Source organism: Xyrauchen texanus, chromosome 46 (genome assembly GCF_025860055.1).
Source record: "Xyrauchen texanus isolate HMW12.3.18 chromosome 46, RBS_HiC_50CHRs, whole genome shotgun sequence".
In the NCBI taxonomy this organism is placed as follows: Eukaryota; Metazoa; Chordata; class Actinopteri; order Cypriniformes; family Catostomidae; genus Xyrauchen; species Xyrauchen texanus.
This window is the reverse complement of record NC_068321.1, coordinates 23,250,345-23,272,375: the sequence shown is the minus strand read 5'-3', so window position 1 is coordinate 23,272,375 and position 22,031 is coordinate 23,250,345. Positions and strand designations below refer to the sequence as shown.

The window sequence follows — 22,031 nt, the reverse complement described above, 5'->3', positions numbered from 1 at the left end:
ATATTAAACAATTACATTTTGAAGCCAGGGCTCTGGAATGAAAGAATAATAATATCATAGAAATTATGATGTTATGCTTTAATGGGACTGGGACCAAATATTGCAGTTTTAATGGGTTTCAATGGGGGACATTTTTGTCCTGAAGTTCCTGAGTGTAACTATTTTATGTTAAATATCAAAATTCCCCCAAAAATACACACATTTGGCAAAATGTATGCCGTTGGCATTCACACAGCCAAAATGATAGAAAAAACAAAAATGAAAAATACAAAAATGTCCCTAAGGTCGGACAAAGGTTAAGATAAAACATTGTATCAAGACCAGATGTTGATTTCAGTGTTAAGTTGGAAGGTATTAGTACATATATATATATATATATATATATATATATATATATATATATATATATATATATATACATATATATATATAAAAAATCAACAACAGCTATATATCTTAGAAAAATCTGGTCCCTCAGCTAAAAGTATTTGGATTTCACAATTTCAAAATGTTAATTGGGATGAAACTTAGATGATATTGTCTGACCAATGAGATTCGTGTGATCTCCGGGGATCTCGTTTAAGATTGTTCACAGAATTGAATCTGTTAAACAGATAATTGCAAGATTTAGGAAAGACACTGATTTAAAAATGAGCTTTTTGTTACATTGAAATTGAAAGCATTGTACACCTTATCTTTTTTTGACTATCTATACACCTATATAGCCTTATGTATTTTGTAGCCTACTCTGTCGATATACCCTTTTGAATGTTTTTGTATTTACGTTTACTTTTATTGCTCTTCGTTGCTCCCAATTAGATTGTTTTGTTGTCATGTTGTACTGTTTAAAGCAATAAAAATGGAAGCTTGCCAAATGGAGGCTGCCGTCTTTGCGCATGGGCACTCGTCCCGGGATCGGGTGTCACGTGACAGATCACTCGTCAATGGGAATAGTTAGGGGAAAATATAAATCAATTTCACGCTTTTAAGAGCCATTCAAAATCAATCCGTCAACAAACATCTCCACCGTTATACTCCTTTTTAGATCTTCAAATAATAATAATAATTTTGGGGCTTCACCAAAAGAGCATACTATTATAACAAAGGCCATCCTTTGTGATATCAAAACGTCTGAAAGGAGTGCAACTTTCTAAATCCATGTCTTTAAACAATACCGTTTCACTAAAAGGAATTTATATTACTGATAATAAGTTTAACAATCGTTTTGTATCTTCTTAATAGAAGGTTTATTCCAGCATCTTCCTTTCAATTGATGGCATTATTTGATATTAATTGGATTCTAGTCTGATCTCTTCCCCACAAATATTTATTAAATAATAAGATTAAAGAAGTAACGTTTAAAATATTGCACAAATGTTATCCTTGTAATAGTAAACTTTCAAAATATATTCAAACTGGAGAAAAAAGAAGAGACGACTGAAAGAAGAGACGACTGAAAATTGTTTTGGTGAATGTGTTATGTACTCACCTCTCAGAAAAACAAACATTAATATATATCTATTAATACTTTAAATATAATCTTTTTCTACCATAACATAAACCCTCAGATTCAGTATATTTTAATTGTATTTATTATTCAGGGAAAATCCTTTATAAATAAATGCACATTTTTTCACAGTTTTTATTATTATTATTTTATTTTTTAGTAGATCATGATTCCTGTCGGGCACAAAAAAAATCCTTAAAACGTCAACAACTACTAACATTATACAACCGTATGTAATTGTTTCTCTCTGGCCTTTTTTTTTTCCTTCTTCTTCTTTTTTCTGTTATGTGATTCTTGCCATCATCTGTCATATTAAACGGTTTTGTCATTAATAAAAAAAAATATATAAATAAAACATCTGCACCGTCCAATCATAAAACAGTTCCTCTTGTGCTGTTGTCCAATCAGAAGCCAGCAGCGGTCGCTTCTCCTGTCACTGTGACATATGAGTATGCGCCGGAAGTGTGGCGGAGCAATCGCTCGGCATGACTTTCTTTCAGGAGCTGCTGAATCGATTCGATTTAATGCTATTTTTAGAGGCATAACAGCGGATTTATCGCATGCCAGGACCCCACAGCTGCTCTTCGGTCCACTGGACGGTGAAACAGAGTACATTGCGAGCTTACTGTGTTGAAAACGTTGTCTAAGAGGTCAAATGTAGTGTCAAACACTTGTAATGTAGAGGAGAGCACATGAGAATTAGATTACATAAGGAAAGGGAGGGGCACAACATGAGCTGTTTTGTGTGTTGGGGTTTGTTTTGTAATGCGCATGTGTGATAGACTTCACAGACTGTCATATTTGCTTCTTCACCATGAAAAGGTCACACCGACTTTAATCAGGCGAGTTGGAGCAAAGACAAACATTCACTCTGTGTGTGTGTGTGTGTGTGTGTGTGTGTGTGTGTGTGTGTGTGTGTGTGTGTGTGTGTGTGTGTGTGTGTGTGTGTGTGTAAGCTGAATAAAAGATGAAACACTGCAAAAGGAGTCGTTTGGAAGGTGATCTGATCTAGTGTCTGTCACTGGCTATTTATGTCAGTTTAATGACAAATGACTAGAGTTGCATCATCAAGATAGTGTTTCACCTAAGAAAGGGAAATTCTGGATTTTAACCTACTCTCGCAACTCTGGAGTGCATTTTTATGACATAATCAGGAGTCACGTGCATGACCCTTGATCTCTACCTACAACACTGTAACAACAAGATCATCTGCTCTTCTGAAGCAAAAAAAAAAAATGCAACTCATTTTGAATATTTTGCTTTTGTCTCTTCAGGTTGTACGGGCGAGGAGCATCGTGTTTGTGAGTGATCTGTTGTGAGGTCATCGGCGGTAATGATGCAACAGAAACGAAACATTAAGATCATCGAATGGGAGGATCTGGACAAGAGGAAGTTCTACTCGCTGGGCATTTTCATGACCATGACCACACGGGCAACGCTCTACCCATTCACCCTTATCCGTACCAGACTGCAGGTCCAGAAAGGGAAGTCTCTCTATAACGGCACCTTCGACGCCTTCTGTAAGATCCTGAAAGCCGAGGGTGTACGTGGACTCTATCGAGGGTTCATGGTTAACACGTTCACCCTGATCTCGGGTCAGGCCTACATCACTACATACGAGTTGGTGAGGAAATACGTGTCCTGTTACTCCTCCAATAACACGGTGAAGTCTCTGGTGGCGGGCGGATCGGCATCACTGGTGGCCCAGAGCATCACGGTGCCCATCGATGTGGTGTCCCAGCAGCTGATGGTACAGGGTCAGGGGTGTCATCTCACCCGGTTTAAGCTTAAGCCCAAGAGGGTGATGGACACGTCAAAACACAAAGTAACATTCGGTCAGACCAGAGACATTGTGGTTCAGATTTTTCACGCAGATGGATTTCATGGTTTTTATCGTGGGTATGTGGCGTCACTACTCACCTACATACCAAACAGCGCCATCTGGTGGCCCTTTTATCATTTTTATGCAGGTAAAGAAACACTTCACTTCCACAGTTAGAGGTGCACTCAGTGATTCCTGAGAAACACTGTTGATATTGAACTCAACTGCCAAAACAAATACACCCATCCCTTCAGTGCTCCTTTGAAGCTCCAACCCCCAAAATCATGCATGCAAATTCATTCCTTTTACCTCTTGGAGGTCTCTCCACAATGGAAAAGCCTTGCCGATGTTGACACGGCACCTAGCCCTCGACTTATCATATTCCTTCTTTTTTAGTTTGTTCGTCTGACCTTTTTCTTTTGGTCTGTTTCTCAGCCATTGGAGTTTAGAAAGTTGCCGTCGCTCTTCTAATGAATTTCCCTCTCCCTCTCGCTCTGCCCACAACCCCCATCCTGTGCATGTGCAAGCACCACCCCCTGTTGCTGATTGGCTGGAGTAGTGTTGTGTGGATCGGTCTGATCAACTTTGTTTTTGTCCCATTTACTGAGCCAGGGCTGTGTACAAATACTAGATTTTTTTTTTTCAGTCCACACAAAGAACGAACAGCTAGCAGACTGAGAGGAGATATTTGCAGAATTTGACAATAAGTGTATTTGATTAGAATTATTGAGTGCACCTTTAATGGCCAAGTGTGCCTTAGTTTTCTGTGTACTGGTACGTCTTGCCCGCCTCTCTGCATACACATGCTGTTGACTGCTAAAAGAGTAGCGTTGTGCACTTGCATCGAATATGACCATCTGGACTCACAATCAAAAGAGTATACTTTGAAATACTGAGCGCTCCAATGTGCACGAAATATAATGGCATGTGGAAAATAAATTGTACTCTAGCCTTTAGCACCTTTTCCTAACAAGACGTTTTATTGATTTGGCTTGCACCACCCATATTGAAATCTCATTGACTCAAAATTGTGCTCCATATAGCAATCTATTAAAGGGATAGTGTACCCAAAAATGTTTATTCTCTCATCATTTACTTCCCCTCATGCCATCCCAGATGTGTGACTGTCTTCTGCTGAACACAGGAAAATATTTCTCAGCTCTGTAGGTCCATACAGCGCAAGTGAAGGGTGGCCAGAACGTTGATGCTCCAAAAAGCATGTAAAGGCAGCAAAAAAGTAATCCATATGACTCCAGTGGTTTAATCCATGTCTTCAGAAGCTAAATGATAGGTGTGGGTGAGAAACATATAAATATTGAAGTCCTTTTTTTTTTATTTTATTTTTTTATCAATCTCCACTTACTACCAGCCCTCTTACACCGTGTCCTAACCAGTCACGACGCACGACGAGCTACAGGGCTTTCTATTTTTTAAATGGTTTCTGTTTCTGCGATGTCACATCAGGCCGCCCAGTCAACAAATGATGTCTAAAATGATTCTTATTACAGTGTATTAAAGTCATCATCTCACTAGCCAGTTCAGAACAGCTTAACTGGCCGAGGGTGTCTCACACCTACCGAATGTTGTGCTTGAGGTCTTGTTCTGTTTAAGCGGAGCTCTGTCTCACACACACACACACCGGTTCAAAATGGTAGTGAGGAGACATCCCAGCTCATTCCAACGTTTTTCTGCTTCCCTGTTACGTGGAGATCGGCAAAATAACAACAGGTGTACCTCGTGAACATAAACAAACGCAACAGACTGAATAATCATCATTAAGTAACTTTTCCCTGTTTATGCGTGTGATTTGTGTATTTGTTCCCCTTGGGCTTGCCATGGAAAGTGCTACGGAGCTTCAGTGAGAGAATTTGTTGCATTCAATAAAGCACTGTTCTGTCTGTGATTGCTCTGATTTTTACATTTTATTGTCAATAATCCTCATTTGAATTTTGTGGTGTGAATCTTATCTCGTCGCATCTGGTTAGGACGAGGTTTTATGTGCTTTCAGGAGAAGTCTTTTGTTTTTTTGGCAATATGAATTCTTTGCCATATCTGGGCTGTTTGTGCAATTATGATTTATTTATTTTTCTTCCCTATATCCCTCCCTTTGGTGGCGATATGCACAAAGAATTCAAATCGCAAAAAACACATAACTCTCGTAAGCGTGCACAGAAGTGGTGGTCAAAAGAGAATTTATAGCTATCATATAGCTTCTGAAGACCTGGATTAAACCACTGGAGACATATGGACATATCTGAATAATTATCTTTTTCCTCCCATTTTGACTACTGAACAAACAAGTTTGATTTATTTATCAGTTTTAGGCAAAGTCATTTCTTCATGATATTTTGACTGTCCTGTGTCGTTTTCTACATAGATGAAAGGATGTACCGGCATGCATATCCTATATCTTCATATTTAAGTATATTTGCCTGTTACAGCTTTATCAGATTTAATTTAAAACACTTTTTATGTCTCAACCCATAAAAACATGAACTGTTTAAAAGTGAACATGTTCTAAATGGCTGTGAATTTGAGACATCTTTGCCCTAAATAACAAGATGCTTGGTTGGTTGTTCCATACTGGGTAGCTCTGCCCCTGTTGAAATTCTTATTGGTCCAAAATATTGGTCCCACTTCACATAGCTGTATGGTAAACCTTGGCTATGTTGTTTTTGTGTGGCATTTTTACTTTCGGTGAGTAAAATAAAAATCACGTAACATTTGTGTTCCGTGGTGTACAGGAGAAATTGTTCTTCATTCATAGTATTTATTAAGTCTGTTTAAAATCCTGTGAATTTCAGATGTATTCAATATCTAGATGTATTATGATTGGTGAATGTTGGACCTCAATCTAAGAGCTGACGTAATGTTTATATGCATAGAAATGTGTTTGGAAATCATGTGTTTCATCATAAACTTGATTACTCTGTAAACATAAAACTCATGGAATTGAGATTTGTCTGTTTTCAGAGCAGCTCTTCAGGCTGGCCCCTGCTGACTGCCCGCACTTGATCCTGCAGGCTGTGGCCGGACCGATGGCTGCAGCTACAGCCTCAACACTGACCAACCCCATGGATGTGGTCAGAGCCAGAGTACAGGTAACACATTCACTTCTAACCTTTCTCAGACCCCCTTAAGGTGATTAATATAGAAGTATCTTTGTGAGTTAATACAGTGTGTGTTTGCAGGTTGAAGGTCGTTCGTCTGTTATCGAGACGTTTAAGCAGCTCCTGGCTGAAGAGGGCGCGTGGGGTCTCACCAAGGGTCTGTCTGCTCGCATTATTTCCTCTATGCCCACCTCCGTCATGATCGTCATTGGTTACGAGACTCTGAAGAGACTCAGTCTGCGGCCTGAACTAGTGGACACCAGACACTGGTGAAAAAACACACGGACTCGCCCAAACCAGGCGTTGGATCGCTATACCTCAGCCTAGTTCCATGGGCCCCTCGTCCCATGCGTCTGACCTTTTAAACGGATGCCTTTTAGTTATTTTCATGAGTTTTATGAGGACCAGGCAATATTTGACAGATGCTAAGGTGATCAAGTGTGAAATGTTCTTTCTTTTCTGCCATTTTTTGAGGATTTTGTATAATCTGTTCACGTTAACGTTTTGTGTGTGGCCTGAGCTAGATTATTTGTAATGTAACAACATGTAACTCATGTGTAATTCTTTCTATTCACCTGGTGTGGGCTTATCAGAGATTTTGAAGTGAAAATGGTGAATCTCATGATGTGTTATACCCTCCGACTCACAGGAAGTGAAAGACTTTCAAGGTTTCCACGATCAGTTAAATTTGTATTGTGAATATACATTTTATAGTTATGAAAATTTGGCTAGAAACGGCTCTTTGAGTGCAATCTCTTTTTAAAGGAAAAGATAAATCTTAATTCAGTACTCACAAGAGACTGGACAAGACATGGAACTTCATGAGCTACACCGACTGATGGAAACTTCTTTGGGTGGTCATGTTTTGTCTGTTTTTAATATGCCTTGTATTAACCTTTAAAAAAAAACAGTGTTTGGGGGCCAAAGCTATTATAGATGAAATATTTTAAAAAATTTAGTCGTATGTTTCAGAAGAAGGCCGTGATTGGTTTTTGCCTCAAATGTGTAAAAGATTATTTTCGAAGTGTCTAATTTGAGTCTTTGTCACAATTGTGAGTGCATTAAATGAACTGCACAAGAATAAAACTGATTGGATTCATTTTTTGCTTGCGTAGAACAAGGGCGTAAATTGCTTTTGTGTGGGCCAGAATAAATATGGATGGGCCAAATTTTTTGCCCCAAATTTGTTTTCTCCAAATTTTCCTTGGCAACAGAAAGGTGGCACATTCAAACAGTTTTTTCACACTTTCAGAAAGTAGAATTTATGCATTTTTCATTATTTATATATATATATATATATATATATATTAGGGCTGTCGATTTAACGCGTTAATTCTGTGCGATTAATTGTGTTAAAAATTACGTTAAAAAATTAACGATTGTAATAAGGAAGATTCCTGAGAAATGCCAGCTTGTAGTACCACCTGTTTACTCCAGAGGGCAGTAAGTGGAACATCAGCTGTATGAGCAACGAGCAGTTTATACAGTGAAGAAAACATTAACAACGCTTCAGCAGCAACAACACAAACATGCGTTACGTTCATGCGTTCAAACACATGAAGTGCAAATTTGAACTAAGGGATCTCAAGATGTGTTCTAAGTATTAAACTATATTTAACTTGAAACAAGTGACGTAAAAATTATGTTTATGACGCAACGCATCCGAGACACTACACAAGTATGTCTGACGCAGGTGTACATTGACGGGCTCTTAAACAAGCCCTCATAATAAATCTCCAACTGATTGACAAATTCACTTTTGTAATGGATTGCTGTGAACTGTATGCCAATGATTGACTTATGGTCAATAATATGGTAGTAAACAATACATTGTATTCTAAAGCCGTTTTGTACTGTCTTATCAATGATTAACTCTTCTGCCACAAGAATGAAGAACATTTTGTATACTTTCTAGAAAAGTGGCACATTCAAACAGTTCTTTCACACTTTCAGAAAGCAGAATTTATGCATTTTTTTTTTTTTACTATTTTATAAATATATATTTGAAGTAAAAAAAAAAAAAAACTAATATTCTGGGTGGTCCTGTGTGTATCCCACTGGTATATGGGCCCTGATTTAATGTTAGAATCCTCTTAATAGTGAATGTCATTCATGCTATGTATAAAAAGTGCAAAGAACGCTTTATAGTGAGCTGTTGTTTATTATGAGCTTATATAACTTTACCTCCTATTTTTTGGGGATGGAAAAAATAAGTCAGGAATCGACTCTTGTAATCGTACCATCAATTCCAAAACCAGGAATCGGAACGAATTCCAAAATTTCTGGAATCGAACAGCCCTACATTTTTGAGTGTTAAAACGGGATGAAGGAAGGGTGCAACTATATTTATATTTACACACATGTGAAACGGTATGTTTTATTTTATATTACGTTTACTACGTAAATCAAACGTACAACTATTTTAATCACATTTAAGCCTCTAAAAAATTTAGGGGGAATTTTTTTTTTTTTAAAAGTACAACTGAAATTTCATATAAAGTTGAACTTGCATGTGTAATAACACGAGCTGTCACTGTTTGAAATTTCATATCAACTACACATTTTAACACAAATTATTAAGTTGAAACCTAAAAATTAAGCAGAATTTCACGTATAACAATTAAACGCTTGTATTATGAACAAGTTCAGTGTGAAAACTTATAAAACAAAATGGGCTTGCAAACTCTTGCACTTAACTGTATACATAGTTTGTGAAAATGTATATTATATACATTAGCTTTTTTATGTACAAATTACATGTAGCCTATTCTATCCATATAATGTAATATTGCATGTGTAATTATGAAACATTGATTACAGCCCCTTTAAATTGCAGATTATAATTCATACAGTATTTGGTATCACATGTCTGCTAAAAGACCATTAAAAAAGCTCAAAGCCAGCCAAACCAAAAATAATTTGTATAACCTTGTATTAAAGTGGAGGAGCATTAACAGCCGGAGGCCTGTAGAGGGCAGAACAGTGAACTATATGACTGGTGTTTGCACACTGTACACAATGCAGATATCACAGCAGAGAGCAAACTTCTTTAGAAAACAAAAACATTTATTTGTATATCCATATACAGATGTTGAAGTTGGCAATGACACCATGAAATAAAAAATCGACATTTCTAAGGTCTTGAGTGGGTGTGGTCTTGGCCTGCTGGATAAAATTCCTAATGAGTTCTCAATTGGACGTGTCTCTGGGAGATTCACATGAGATTCACATGGGACAGTCGTAAATATGGATGGCTCTGTCGTCACCCGATGAGACGATCTTTGAGCCGGTGGGGTTGTATTTCACACTCCAAACCTACACACACACACACAATATGTTTGAAATCACATGATGCATACCCCCACAAAAACAAATTGAATGCATAATAAAGTGTAAGCTGAAAAACAAAATGAGACAGACAGATGTGGACAGACAGGTGACTCACTTGGTCCTGATGATCAAAGAACGTATTCACACACGATCTGCTGCTGGTGTCCCAAACTTTAACACTCTTATCAGATGAGCTGAATAACAAATAAAGGATAAACAACAGATCATATATATTCTGCACAAGACAAAAGGATATCAAGACTTTGAAACAAACCTGGATACAAAGTGTGTGTTGTCAGGTGAGAAAGCCACGCTCAGCACCCACGACCCGTGACCGCTGAGAGTCCCGGCCAGATTAGCCTGCTGCCTGTAACACGAACACACAATAGCAGACTTTTAAAGAGACTCATGTGTATTTGGAAGTGAATGACACATGTTGAAGGGAGAAAAATTGGCATTGATTCAGCTGACGTTCTCAGACCAAACGTACACATCATAAATCTTGATGTAGCCATCGTCTGATGCTGTAACCAGTAGCTGAGAGTCTGGAGAGAAAGTCAGAGATCTGATGGGCATAGCATGACCTGGAAAGAGAGACAGCATTTGATTTTTCCTACACACAACAGGCTAATCCAACAACTACCATTCAACGTTCTTTCCAGCCATACATGATTGAGGGATGAGATGAGTGAAATATGCAGGAAGACGGCGAGGAAAAATGTAGTCGCTCTGTGAAGGGAGTTGAAATTTACGACTCTGGAGGACCAAACGTTTCAATTATTTCCACCGGAGTCACAAACCCTACAGTCACTTTAATCCATCGAGCAGATTGCATCAGAACCAGACTAATGAACAGAATGTCTACAGAACAGACCCTCTCTTTTAATAGAGAAACTAAAGATGGCTTGAATCATGTGGGAGAAGATTTTCACCTTCCAACGTGTGCAGGAGTTTCCCAGTCGCAATATCAAAGATATTAATGATTCCATCTATAGCACCGCTGGCTAAGTACTTTCCATCTGGACTCTAGAGAGAGATCAGGGTCAAGGAAAATCTTTTCGTGAGACAAATCATCATTAGAGAATACAACATTTAAGATTGATGATATAACATTACCACAGCAAACACTGACTCTATTCATCACCTGCTTTTTAATATAGAGATATTTTAAAAACAGTCCCCTCCCGTTTTATCACTCAAAACTTATAATAGATAAATATTTGGATAAATACTGCTGCTACTAAAACTATGTTCTCTGTAGGACCATACAACGCAAGTGAATGGTGGTTAGAACTTTGAAGCTCCAAAAAGCACATCAAGGCAGCATAAAGGTAATCCTTATAATCCAGTGGTTAAATCATTGTCTTTAGAAGCAATATGATAGGTGTGGTTGAAAAGAAGAACAATATTTCAAGTCTTTCGCAAATTGCTGATGATGCTGATGGCTTTTAATGATGCAGCATTAATTAAAATATTTTATGTTTTTTTAATGTTAACAATCTTACATAAGCGATGCTGAGAATGAATTTCCCTCTGGTGTCTAGCGAGTGCTCCTTTTTCCCGCTCTCCACGCCGAAGATGTTAACCTTCCCGAGATGGCTGCCGGTGGCGATGTATTTAGAGTCCGGGGAAAAGGCCACCGTCCAGGCATCAACTAAATACAGTAAGGAAAGAGTTTATCAGATCATGAAATCTTCCTACATTACCCTCATGCATTAAGACAGGACTGTGAAAATTCACAGGCCAGACATTACATTTGTGAACCCACCTGGGCCTGCATCCATGGACTTGATCTGTTTGCCCGTCTCCATGTCCCACAGGCGAATGTGAGCATCCAGAGAGCTGGAGGCGACAATCGCCCCATTTTGACTGATGTCCACCGAGACTATGCCCAATTGGTGACCCTCCAGGTTCCACTGCAGCTCCAGTTTTTCGTCCGACCTGCGAGCCATCACAAGATGAGAGGTATGTTCGGAATGGCATGCTATAAACTATATTTAAAAATGTAGTATGCAGCATGAATGCTGTGGGAAGAATGCAATATTTTGGTATGCACGGAAAAATAGTGATGTTATGCCATGTGACATCTAAGCTTAAAATATGTATCATTGCATACTGCATACTATTTCACATACTATTTTTGATAAACAGCTTGGAGTATACAATATATACTGTGCTGTACACTAGCATTCCATTCACTTGACTTCATATAACAAGAATAGGCATACAGATGATAAAATACTCACATATAAAAGACACACATTGTCATTAACAGTTGATGAAAATGATAAAAATAATAATAATATTTAAAAGGACAACTTTTTTGCACTGAAATGTTCATTTACTGTGTTTTGAACGTGATTTACCATTTCCACACTTTCACCAGATCATCCAGAGAGCCGGTGATGATGGTCTCTGATCCATCTTTCTCACTGCGGCCCCATGCCGCTGTCCAGATGGCATCCTCATGAGCTGTAGAAATACAGAAAATCATTGACCGTCTCAAAACCTATAGAGCTGCCTACCTTGAAAACCTTTATAGGCATCATAGGCATATTCAAGCGTGCAATTTGTGTTTCAAAACCTTGTGAGCTGCCTATGATGGCCAAAAATGCTGTCTATGTAGGCAGCTCACTAGGTTTTGGCAAATAGTGCATGTAAGTGTGTGTGTATGTACTCACCATGCTCTTGCTTGAAGAGTACACTGTACTGAAAACAGATCACATTAAATAATTATGTTAGAATAATGTGAATAAGAGGAACTCTGCAGGTGTGTGTTCATATTTGAGGTGAACTCACTTGTGTGCTCATAGTCTTTGTTTCCAAGCCTGTTTGTGATGGGAAATAAGCTCCGACGAGTTTATAAACGCGTGTATTACGTGAAAAAGTTCAGCTCATGCGTTCATGAGTTTATAAACTCTTTTATACACAGCTGCTATCTTAGCATAGCATATGCACAGATAAATTGTTTCTGTAGGTCTAGAGAGCCACGTCCTGAAAAGATTTTTATTGCATCCGCGATTACGTCAGAATGTTGTTTAAGATTTGTTACGATCAGCAGCGGACAGTAAACGCAGATTAAGTATTAAATAACTTCATAAACAATAATAAACACGCACCGAGATTGACTAGAGAGCCGCCATGACACCTGTGTACAGAGCACTATGGGAACAGACGCCTGACTCCACCCCCTGTGATTCTTTTTTAATGACTCCGCCCCCATGTGATTCTTTTTCAAAGACCCCGCCCCACCTGTGATACTTTTTCAATTACCCCGCCCTTCTGTGATTCTTTTTAATGACCCCGCCCCTTCTGTGATTCTTTTTTAATGACCCTGCCCCTTCTGTGATTCTTTTTCAATGACTCCAACCCCTTGTGATTCTTTATAATGACCCCGCCCTTCTTGTGATTCTTTTTCAATGACCCCACCTCTTCTGTGATTCTTTTTCAATGACTCTGACCCTCCTGTGATTCTTTTTCAATGACTCCACCCATCTGTGATTCTTTTTCAATGACTCCGCCCCTCCTGTGATTCTTTTTCGATGACTCCGCCCCTCCTGTGATTCTTTTTTTAATGACCCTGCCCCTTCTGTGATTCTTTTTCAATGACTCCAACCCCTTGTGATTCTTTATAATGACCCCGCCCTTCTGTGATACTTTTTCAATGACCCCACCTCTTCTGTGATTCTTTTTCAATGACTCTGCCCTTCTGTGAGTCTTTTTCAATGACTCCGCCCCTCCTGTGATTCTTCTTCAATGACTCTGCCCTTCTGTGATTCTTTTTCATTGACTCTGCCCCTTCTGTGATTCTTTTTCAATGACTCAGCCCCTCCTGTGATTCTTTTTCAATGACCCCACCTCTTCTGTGATTCTTTTTCAATGACCCCGCCCCATGTGTGATTCTTTTTCAATGACCCCGCCCCTTCTGGGATTCTTTTTCAATGACTCTGCCCCATGTGTGATTCTTTTTCAATGACCCCGCCCCTTCTGTGATTCTTTTTCAATGACCCCACTTCTTCTGTGATTCTTTTTCAATGACTCCAACCCCTTGTGATTCTTTATAATGACCCCGCCCTTCTGTGATTCTTTTTCAATTACCCCACCTCTTCTGTGATTCTTTTTCAATGACCCCACCTCTTCTGTGATTCTTTTTCAATGACCCCACCCCTTCTGTGATTCTTTTTCAATGACTCCACCCCATCTGTATATGGAAGCCCATTTCTGCCACATAGAAAAAAAAGTGCTTTGGTAAGTCATAATTTTGAGACAAATAGTAATAATTATGAGAAAGGAAAGTTATAATTATGAGATAAAAAATTACAATTTTTTATAAAAAATTCACCTCATAATTATGATTTAGTATTTCATAATTAATAATTGTTTTGCTATTTCAAGGGCTTTATTAGCATGATTGTTTTGCATATATTTCAAATTTTTTATTTTTAAAAATTAAATAAATGATCATAATTATGAGATAAAAAGATGTTATTATGAGAAAAAAAAATTCATAACTGTGAGAAAGAAATGTCTAAATTATGAGATGCTGTCATGTGAGATACTAAATCATAATTTTGAGATAAAAAATTCTACATTTTTAGATTAAAAGTCAAAATGATGGGATAAAAAGTCAAAATGTCGATATAAAAGACACCTCATAATAACGATTTAGTAGCGTCTCATAATTCTGACATTTTATCTCATAATATGGACTTACCAAAGCACTTTTTTGTGGCAGAAATAGGCTTTCATATCTGTGATTCTCGATGACGCCGTTCTGATTTCATATTTTGCCATTTCAAGCACTTTATTAGCACGATTGATTTGCATTTAATATTGTCAATTATTTGTATTATTATTAATAATAATATACAAAGATAAATCTAAAATACTAGTAATTTCATTTTATTAACCATACAATAAAAAATACAATCTGAAATAAAAGATAAATAAAAAATTATAATAAATAACTAAAGTTTATAATTAAAATAAAACAAGGCAATAAAATAAACATTAACCAAGACATTAGTGAGCAGTAAAAATATTGGATTGCTTCTAGACATACACAGATGAGTAGTGAATTTAGTAAACTAAGCAGTGATTGGTTGGTCCTAGTTTCCCGTCCTATCTCTCAACTGTTTAGTTCGCAAAATTAGCATGACAAATATTTCTACATTTGTATTGCCAAAGCGTTTGCAGCTTAACTGCGTACAATGCATATATCCAATATAAGTAATTTCTCTCTTTATCCATCACTGTGTACCAGAATATGGATGCATTTTGCATATCTAAATATCTTCTAACTAACAGACTTAAATGATTTTACTCAGATTTTTGTTTCAATTTGATGTTACCTTCATAATTGAAAACAATTCTCTCTGCTGCCACTGTGAATAGAAAAGCACAATAGAAAAGGAGATTACATTTAAAGTCAAATCAGAGTTCGACAGAAGGGAGTCCATATGTGATGTGGGATTTTAGCCCTTTTATGTCTCGAGCAGTGAGAGTATCTCAGCTGATGCCCTTTGAGGTGCAATGTGCCTCTCAGAGGGAATTCAGTATTGACTGACCTAGATCTGACAGAGCCAGAGAAAGTCAGGGAAAGAATGTGGTGCTTTATGGTTTCGATGAATGAAATACTGTCTGTTTTATGGCTCGTAACTGCTCATACTGTCTTTAAATCAGCAGGACATTTCATTAAACCAACTGATTGTTAGAAATATTGGTGATTTTGCAGAAAAGCCATTTGAACCCCAAACCACAAAAATAACTACCCAGACAGCCTTACAATAGGTATTGTGGAAGTATCATGGTACAGTGATAGTATCAGATGGAAATATCATAGTACGTTGATATATACCATGGAACTGTTTGATATCAATGGCATTTACATATTTACACCAAGGTACCTTTAAAAAAACAATATCACCATGGTGCATGTTTAAAAAACATGGTATTACCATGTAAATAGAGTGATATTACCATGGTACAATTATGCAGGTGTCCCAATCCCCTTTATTCAATATCAGAACAAAAGAAAACTGATCATTTTTGTATAAAAATGACCATTAAAAATGTCCAATTTTCTCCACAAATAAAACTCAAGTTTCAAATATATTAGTCATACTTGACCTCAAACCACAGGACAAAATTAAGTTAGTCGTTGTACATTCATGCAGCATTAAATCCTGAAACCAAATCATCTGTTTGTCATCAGTGTAAAGGCAGGTGGTTAATGTGCTTTCCCTAGTTTTTTTCCTGCTTTTAATTGCTTTTGGCCCATCTAGAGCTTAAACTCAGTAAGGACACTCAACAAAATTTACAGTCGGCGTTTAGAGATAATTAGCGCTTAATGTTCTCATGTCGTTGTGCTTCCTGTAGTACCAGTCCATTTTCTCCACAAAACAGCTCCTCATTTTCCCTCATATACCATTTCTGTAAATAAAACAAGATAAACAAGCTGTTTGTCTGAAAAATACACTGTACTAAAACCTTTTAGCGTGCCTTCTGAAAACCAGTTAGCGTTTAAGGGGTTGTGGAGTTCGTTTGTGTCTGTCTTTGAAAAGAAAAACTCAGCGTGTGGCGTCTCCACAGCCTCTTGAAGGTTCTCAGACAGCAACTGAAAAATGATGGCTCCTGGTTTTTCATGGTTTAATACACTTTGATAAATGTCACTACAGAGAGCAATGAGCTAGGCAGCCTTTTCAGGGCCACTGGAGTGTTTATCTCAGGAAACTGTGTTTATGTTCAAGCACATTTGAGAGCAGGGGACTTTAGAATTGAAATAGAAAACCTAAAGCTTGTGTCTAAAGCTAATTAAATCCTTGAACATAGAACATTTTGTCATGTTCGAGGACTGTAGCTGTGCTTTTTGTGCAGGATTGGTCAGACTATGATGCTTTTGAAGTGGAATTTTGAGAGGTCATATTGGCTTTCTGGAATACTTGACTCTAATTGGTCAAATGCGTCATTCTGCGGTCAGATATTTTTGTATAATGACCGTTAAACTGTAAAATTGACCGTTGTCACCAGCAAACATTTACTATGTATCCCCATAGTGCCACTTGGCTGCACCATTATATTACTGATTGCCGCTGGACTGTTTTCTGGTTCTGAAACAAACAATTCAACATCCAGTTTAAGTGTTAGTTGGAGTAAAAATGAGTTCATGCTCAACTTGTGCTGTTGCTGACTGTCATTAAAACTTGAAGTAGTTCATGATATTTAATGTAAACTCTGGAAATCGCTTCAGCCAGTCAGGTAAGGCACTGTTAAATGATGATCATCGTGACTCTGTAAAACATCAGCACTACACTATATAGCTCTTTGACTGAACTTGTTTCAAATGAGTTTGCTGAACTTAAAAATACTTTATCTTAACACAAAAACGTTGTGTAAAAAAGAAACTAGTTGAATGGGTAAACCCAACAAAATTAGACGTGTCAATGTAACTCAAATTGATTTACAATTTAATTTATTTTGAACTAACTAGAGAAAGTTAATGTTAGCATGCTAAAGGCTAAAGGCACAGGCTGGTTAGAAGCACTACAGAGTGTAGTTTAGTAACTATGCTATGGTTAGCACAGCAATTGCTGAACGAAGCAAATAATCAATTTATTGTGCGGCATATGTATACACTGGCAGCCTAAAGTTTGGAATAATGTACAGGTTTTGCCGTTTTGGAAGGAAATTGGTAATTAATTGGTAATAAAGTGGCATTATAGTCTATATATATCGACTATAATGGCACTATATTCAGGACATTACTGATTTAAAAAAATAGCTTCATCACTATTTGAAAAAAGTCATTTTTGATCAAATCTAGACAGCAGCATCACTCCAACACATTATCCTTGAGTAATCATGCTAAATTGATCATTTGGTACTAGAAAATAACTTGCCATTATATCAAACACAGTTGAAAGCTATTTGATTAGTTAAATGAAGATTAACATTGTCTTTCTGTTTGTTTTGGAGTTGCCACAGTGTGCAGTAGACTGGCATGTCTTAAGGTCAATATTAGGTCAAAAATGGCAAAAATGAAACAGCTTCAAGAAAACTCATCAGCCAATCATTGTTTTGAGGAATGAAGGTTATACAATGCTTGAAAACTGGCTCTAACAAGGACAGAAAGAGATGTGGAAGGTCAGATGTTCAACTAAACAAGAGGATAAGTACATCAGAGTCTCTAGTTTGAGAAATAGACACCTCACATGTCCTCAGCTGACAGCTTCATTGAATTCTACCCGTTATTATGAATTCTACAGTAAAGCGAAGACTCAGGGGTGCAGATCTTATGGGAAGAATTGCAAGAAATGGTTAGAGTGGGCAAAGAAACACAGATATTTTGCAACAGATAATTGGAAAAGAGTGTTATGGATCTAAACCCCATTGAACTTTTGTGGGATCAGCTAGACTGTAAGATGTGTGTGAGAAGTGCTCGACAAGACAGACACATCTACGGCAAGAGCTACAGGAAGTGTGGGGTGAAAGGTCACCTGAGTATCTGGACAAACTGACAGTTGGAATAACAAGGATCTGCAAAGCTGTCATTGCTGCACGTGGAGGATTTTTGATGAGAACTCTGAAGTAGTTTAAGAAGTTCTGAATTGATTTTTCTTAATTGTAATAGTACTTTTTCACGTTATTAATGTCCTGACTATACATTGTAATCGGCTGAATGCCACTTTGGTGAATAAAAGTGCCAATTTCTTTCCATAAGAGCAAAATCGAATACATTATTCCAAAATTTTGGCCGCCAATGTATCTGTTCTCAAGCAATGAAATCAAGTTGTAACAAAATGTTCTAAAGTTGTGTTCCTTTAGTTCATTTTAATCAAGCAAAAACAGTTTTTTGAGTGATACTGAGCAACATGTTTTTTTTTTATCCGTTATGATTCGTTGAATACATCCACGTTCAGGAAAAAGGTGGATCGATTTGCTAGTTTCATGTCTCTCACATCAATCTGTGGCCTTTGTACAGTCAGCCAGTCAATGTTGTAAAATACATATTAATATTCATAGAGGTTATTGAATTATTATTTTGCAACGTGATCGACCGCAGATGATCTCTTATATGTTTGCCATATACCCATCTGTTTGCAAGAAATGTATAAGGATCAGTGAACAATAAAACGACTTCCTTAACCCTCGTATTATGCTGCCAGTCAGTTTGACACATTTCTATTTTCGAGCCATGTGAAACACTATTGAACCTATCTTTTTTTCTTGATGTTTTGTGACTTTTCCTCATTCATGGCCATGAACATGCATTCAATGTGAGGACACACAGATGTGTTGTGGAAAGTCTGCATAGAATTTATATACAATGATGATGTTTGTGGGTCATAGTGACCCACACACTTTCATGTTCAAAGACAGCTGTACAGACCCAAAATAAAAATATAAATTCTTTGATATATGTTGTTATGTTGGTTATTTACTACTCTGTGAAGGCAAAAGGGAGATTTTCCAAACTGGTTTAAAATATGGCATATCAATTTGGACAGCCTGTGATTCCAAATGGACTATGCATATTTACACAGGCAAGCCACCAGATGGAGCACCTGAGATAACATTGAAATGAGTAAAGTGCTACAAGGTCATTGCATTTACCTGTTACAACTTTTTTACATCCTATCTTCTTGGTGTTGAGCTACAGAAACCAAAGCTGACCATGATCGGATAAATAAATAAATAAATAAATAAATAAATAAATAAATAAACAAGCCTGAGCTTCCCAGCAAGCTTCTGAATATGCAGGGCAGAACTGCATCCCTCAAAATTAGCTTTCTCTGAAACGGCAACTGTTGTTTCATACTGCCCAAAGCAAGAATGTTCTTGTGATGAGTGCAATGCACAAAGATGCATCACTGAGTGCAAGAGGGGACCTGAAGCCAGAAATCATCCTGGACTATAATTCCACCAAAGGAGTTGACAATTTAGACAAAGTCACATCAGCCTATAGCTGCCAGCGCAAGACGGGCCCTTGATGGCTTTTTATAACATTTTAGATGTGTCTGCCTATGATGACTTCGTCCTGTGGAGTGAAATCAATCCAAACTGGAATGAGGGCAAATTGTACAAATGTCGGCTTTTTGTGGAGGCACCCCCATCCACCTCAATCACAGTGGCTGCAGCTGTTGTTGCATCAGTTCAAGCAGGCATATCCAGCCCCACAGAAAATCAAGAAGTGGATACAGGTGTTGGGAAAAAGCTAAAAAGATATGAGGTGTGCGGGGGGCCTCGAGACTACAGTAAAACCAGCCCAACATGTGCAGGAAATACATCTGCAGAAGGCACAAACTTACTTGTGCCCATCCTGTCTAAAGTAATTGCTTACATTAACAAAATGAGCCTGCTATACAGAAAATAAGAGGATTTAGGGAACATAAAAATCAATTTCACTCAGCAATATTTTGCAATTTGTGAAATTGTGAATGATAAAATCTGAATGATGAATGATTTTTGTTAAATACATCATATGATCTCATTTTTAATTTTATTTGTAATGTGTGACAAGTTTTAAAATTTAAGGTTTACTGTTTTTACCTGATTCTTTGTTGTTTTTCATAATGTGATTTTTGGTGAATTGTATTGAATACAATTAGGGTAAATTTGACCCCGACCATAAAGATTGTACCCATTTTTTAATGGGAATACGAGGGTTAAAAACAACAGATATTGTTATATATTTAAGTGTGACCAGTTCTTATAGAGTTAAAGGCGCTATAAGCGATTTCAGCAGTTGTACTTCCACGAGACTGAGCCGTTAGCCACGCCACCTATTTCCAAATCTCCAAACTGCCTTTATGTGCTATTGAAATTTTCCTGCTTCCCACTTCTGAAGAGGTAATTACGAGTATGTCGTGTTCACGTGCTTTGTTGTCAGAAAGAACAGGAAAAATGGATGCCGCCAGGTTCATTCATACATATTTCTTGAGCAACTTTTATTTCGACACCATAATATGTATCACTCAGTTAGCTTGCTGATGATAATGGGATTTTGGTAGAATACAAGCAATTTTTATGGTGTAAAAATGTACAATATGCATCAAATGTTACCAATAAAGTAATATGACCAAAACGGCAAGCGCTAACAATTAGCTGTATTTAGAAAAGTCATTCACTACAGAAATTGTATTTTCCTCCGCCATGTTGAAAGTTTAGGACTCCTCCTATCTCGGCAACTCAGGTAGCATCTAGAATTCCGAGTTTCCAACTTTGATGTGTCATTCACGTGCTTGGAACTCATAATTACGATATTTACGAGTCCACTTGAAGGGGACATTAGATACCAAAATGAGTTTATTGAGAGCAGAAATGGTTGTTAAAAACAACAGTAGTAAAATAGCGCCCTCAAATGACAACTGTTATGAGCAACATGGCATAAAAATGCATTATGACTCAATAAATCCCACTACTACAAGAGTTTTGTTTACAGAGTCCAGTGATTAAATCTCTCAGGGCACTTATTTCATTAATATCTTTGAGGGAGCAGGAAAATTTTTTTGCAAACATTTCCATTAAAAAAATAGCTTACAGCACCTTTAAACTGTATGTTAGATTTCTACATTGGTAGCTGTTAACATGGACATGAGGCGTAACCTAGATTTTTAGAGGCTGTAATACCCCCTCCATTTCTGTCAGGATTTTCCAAAATTTTTAATCACTTTGAACTTTATTGCAGCTTATTTCAGTAGTCTGACAAATGAACAGTGGTGTGACAAATTCATTTTCAAAAGTACAATAATTTTATATGACATCTCTCATTTAACATGAGGTCATTCAATTATACAAGAGTTAAAATATTTGGTTTAAAGTAGTTTTAAATTAAATAAAAATGTAAAGCAAACCAACCTAATAATAGTGTGATATTGCAAAATCCTACGAAATCGCACAAGCTAGCTAGTACACAAACGTGCAACTTTTAATCCCCTAGATTTTTTTTTTACTAACCAACAAATGTTCTTAGGATTTGTCCTGTTTAACCCCTTACCACACCCCGCCAGAGTTTTAGCACATATAAGTTAAATTACATTTACCCAGCAGGGGTGGTACCTCTTAAAAGATTTTGCCTTAACGGCATCTGACCATCTTAAATATGGGACAAATTTGCATCCTGTATTGATTTGAAACAGGACGCATAATTTCATCTTTGTATATGGGATGATACCATATTTTACGGGCTGGTTGGCAACCCTAAACTCAAACCTAAACCTAACCATACAGCCTGAACCCTTACCCAAACTCTAGACCTACCCAT

The 22,031-nt window shown here is 37.3% G+C and overlaps 2 protein-coding genes across 2 annotated transcripts; one reads left to right on the top strand and one right to left on the bottom strand.

The window, feature by feature from the left end:
• The first annotated feature begins 1,978 nt into the window (after nucleotides 1-1,978).
• On the top strand, nucleotides 1,979-7,514 carry LOC127638466 (solute carrier family 25 member 44-like). The gene is made up of 4 exons (XM_052120009.1): nucleotides 1,979-2,349; nucleotides 2,782-3,477; nucleotides 6,303-6,430; nucleotides 6,521-7,514. The coding sequence occupies exons 2-4, from the start codon at nucleotides 2,841-2,843 to the stop codon at nucleotides 6,710-6,712; spliced, it is 957 nt and encodes a 318-aa protein (XP_051975969.1). The 5' UTR covers nucleotides 1,979-2,349; nucleotides 2,782-2,840; the 3' UTR covers nucleotides 6,713-7,514.
• A 1,970-nt stretch (nucleotides 7,515-9,484) lies between these two features.
• LOC127638467 (WD repeat-containing protein 61-like) lies at nucleotides 9,485-12,953 on the bottom strand. The gene is made up of 10 exons (XM_052120010.1): nucleotides 12,569-12,953; nucleotides 12,451-12,478; nucleotides 12,136-12,241; nucleotides 11,538-11,710; nucleotides 11,275-11,423; nucleotides 10,702-10,795; nucleotides 10,260-10,353; nucleotides 10,044-10,136; nucleotides 9,885-9,963; nucleotides 9,485-9,754 (listed from the first exon to the last, which is right to left on the bottom strand). Exons 1-10 carry the CDS (start codon nucleotides 12,578-12,580, stop codon nucleotides 9,665-9,667), a joined length of 918 nt encoding a protein of 305 aa, XP_051975970.1. The 5' UTR covers nucleotides 12,581-12,953; the 3' UTR covers nucleotides 9,485-9,664.
• Between the last annotated feature and the right edge of the window lie 9,078 nt (nucleotides 12,954-22,031).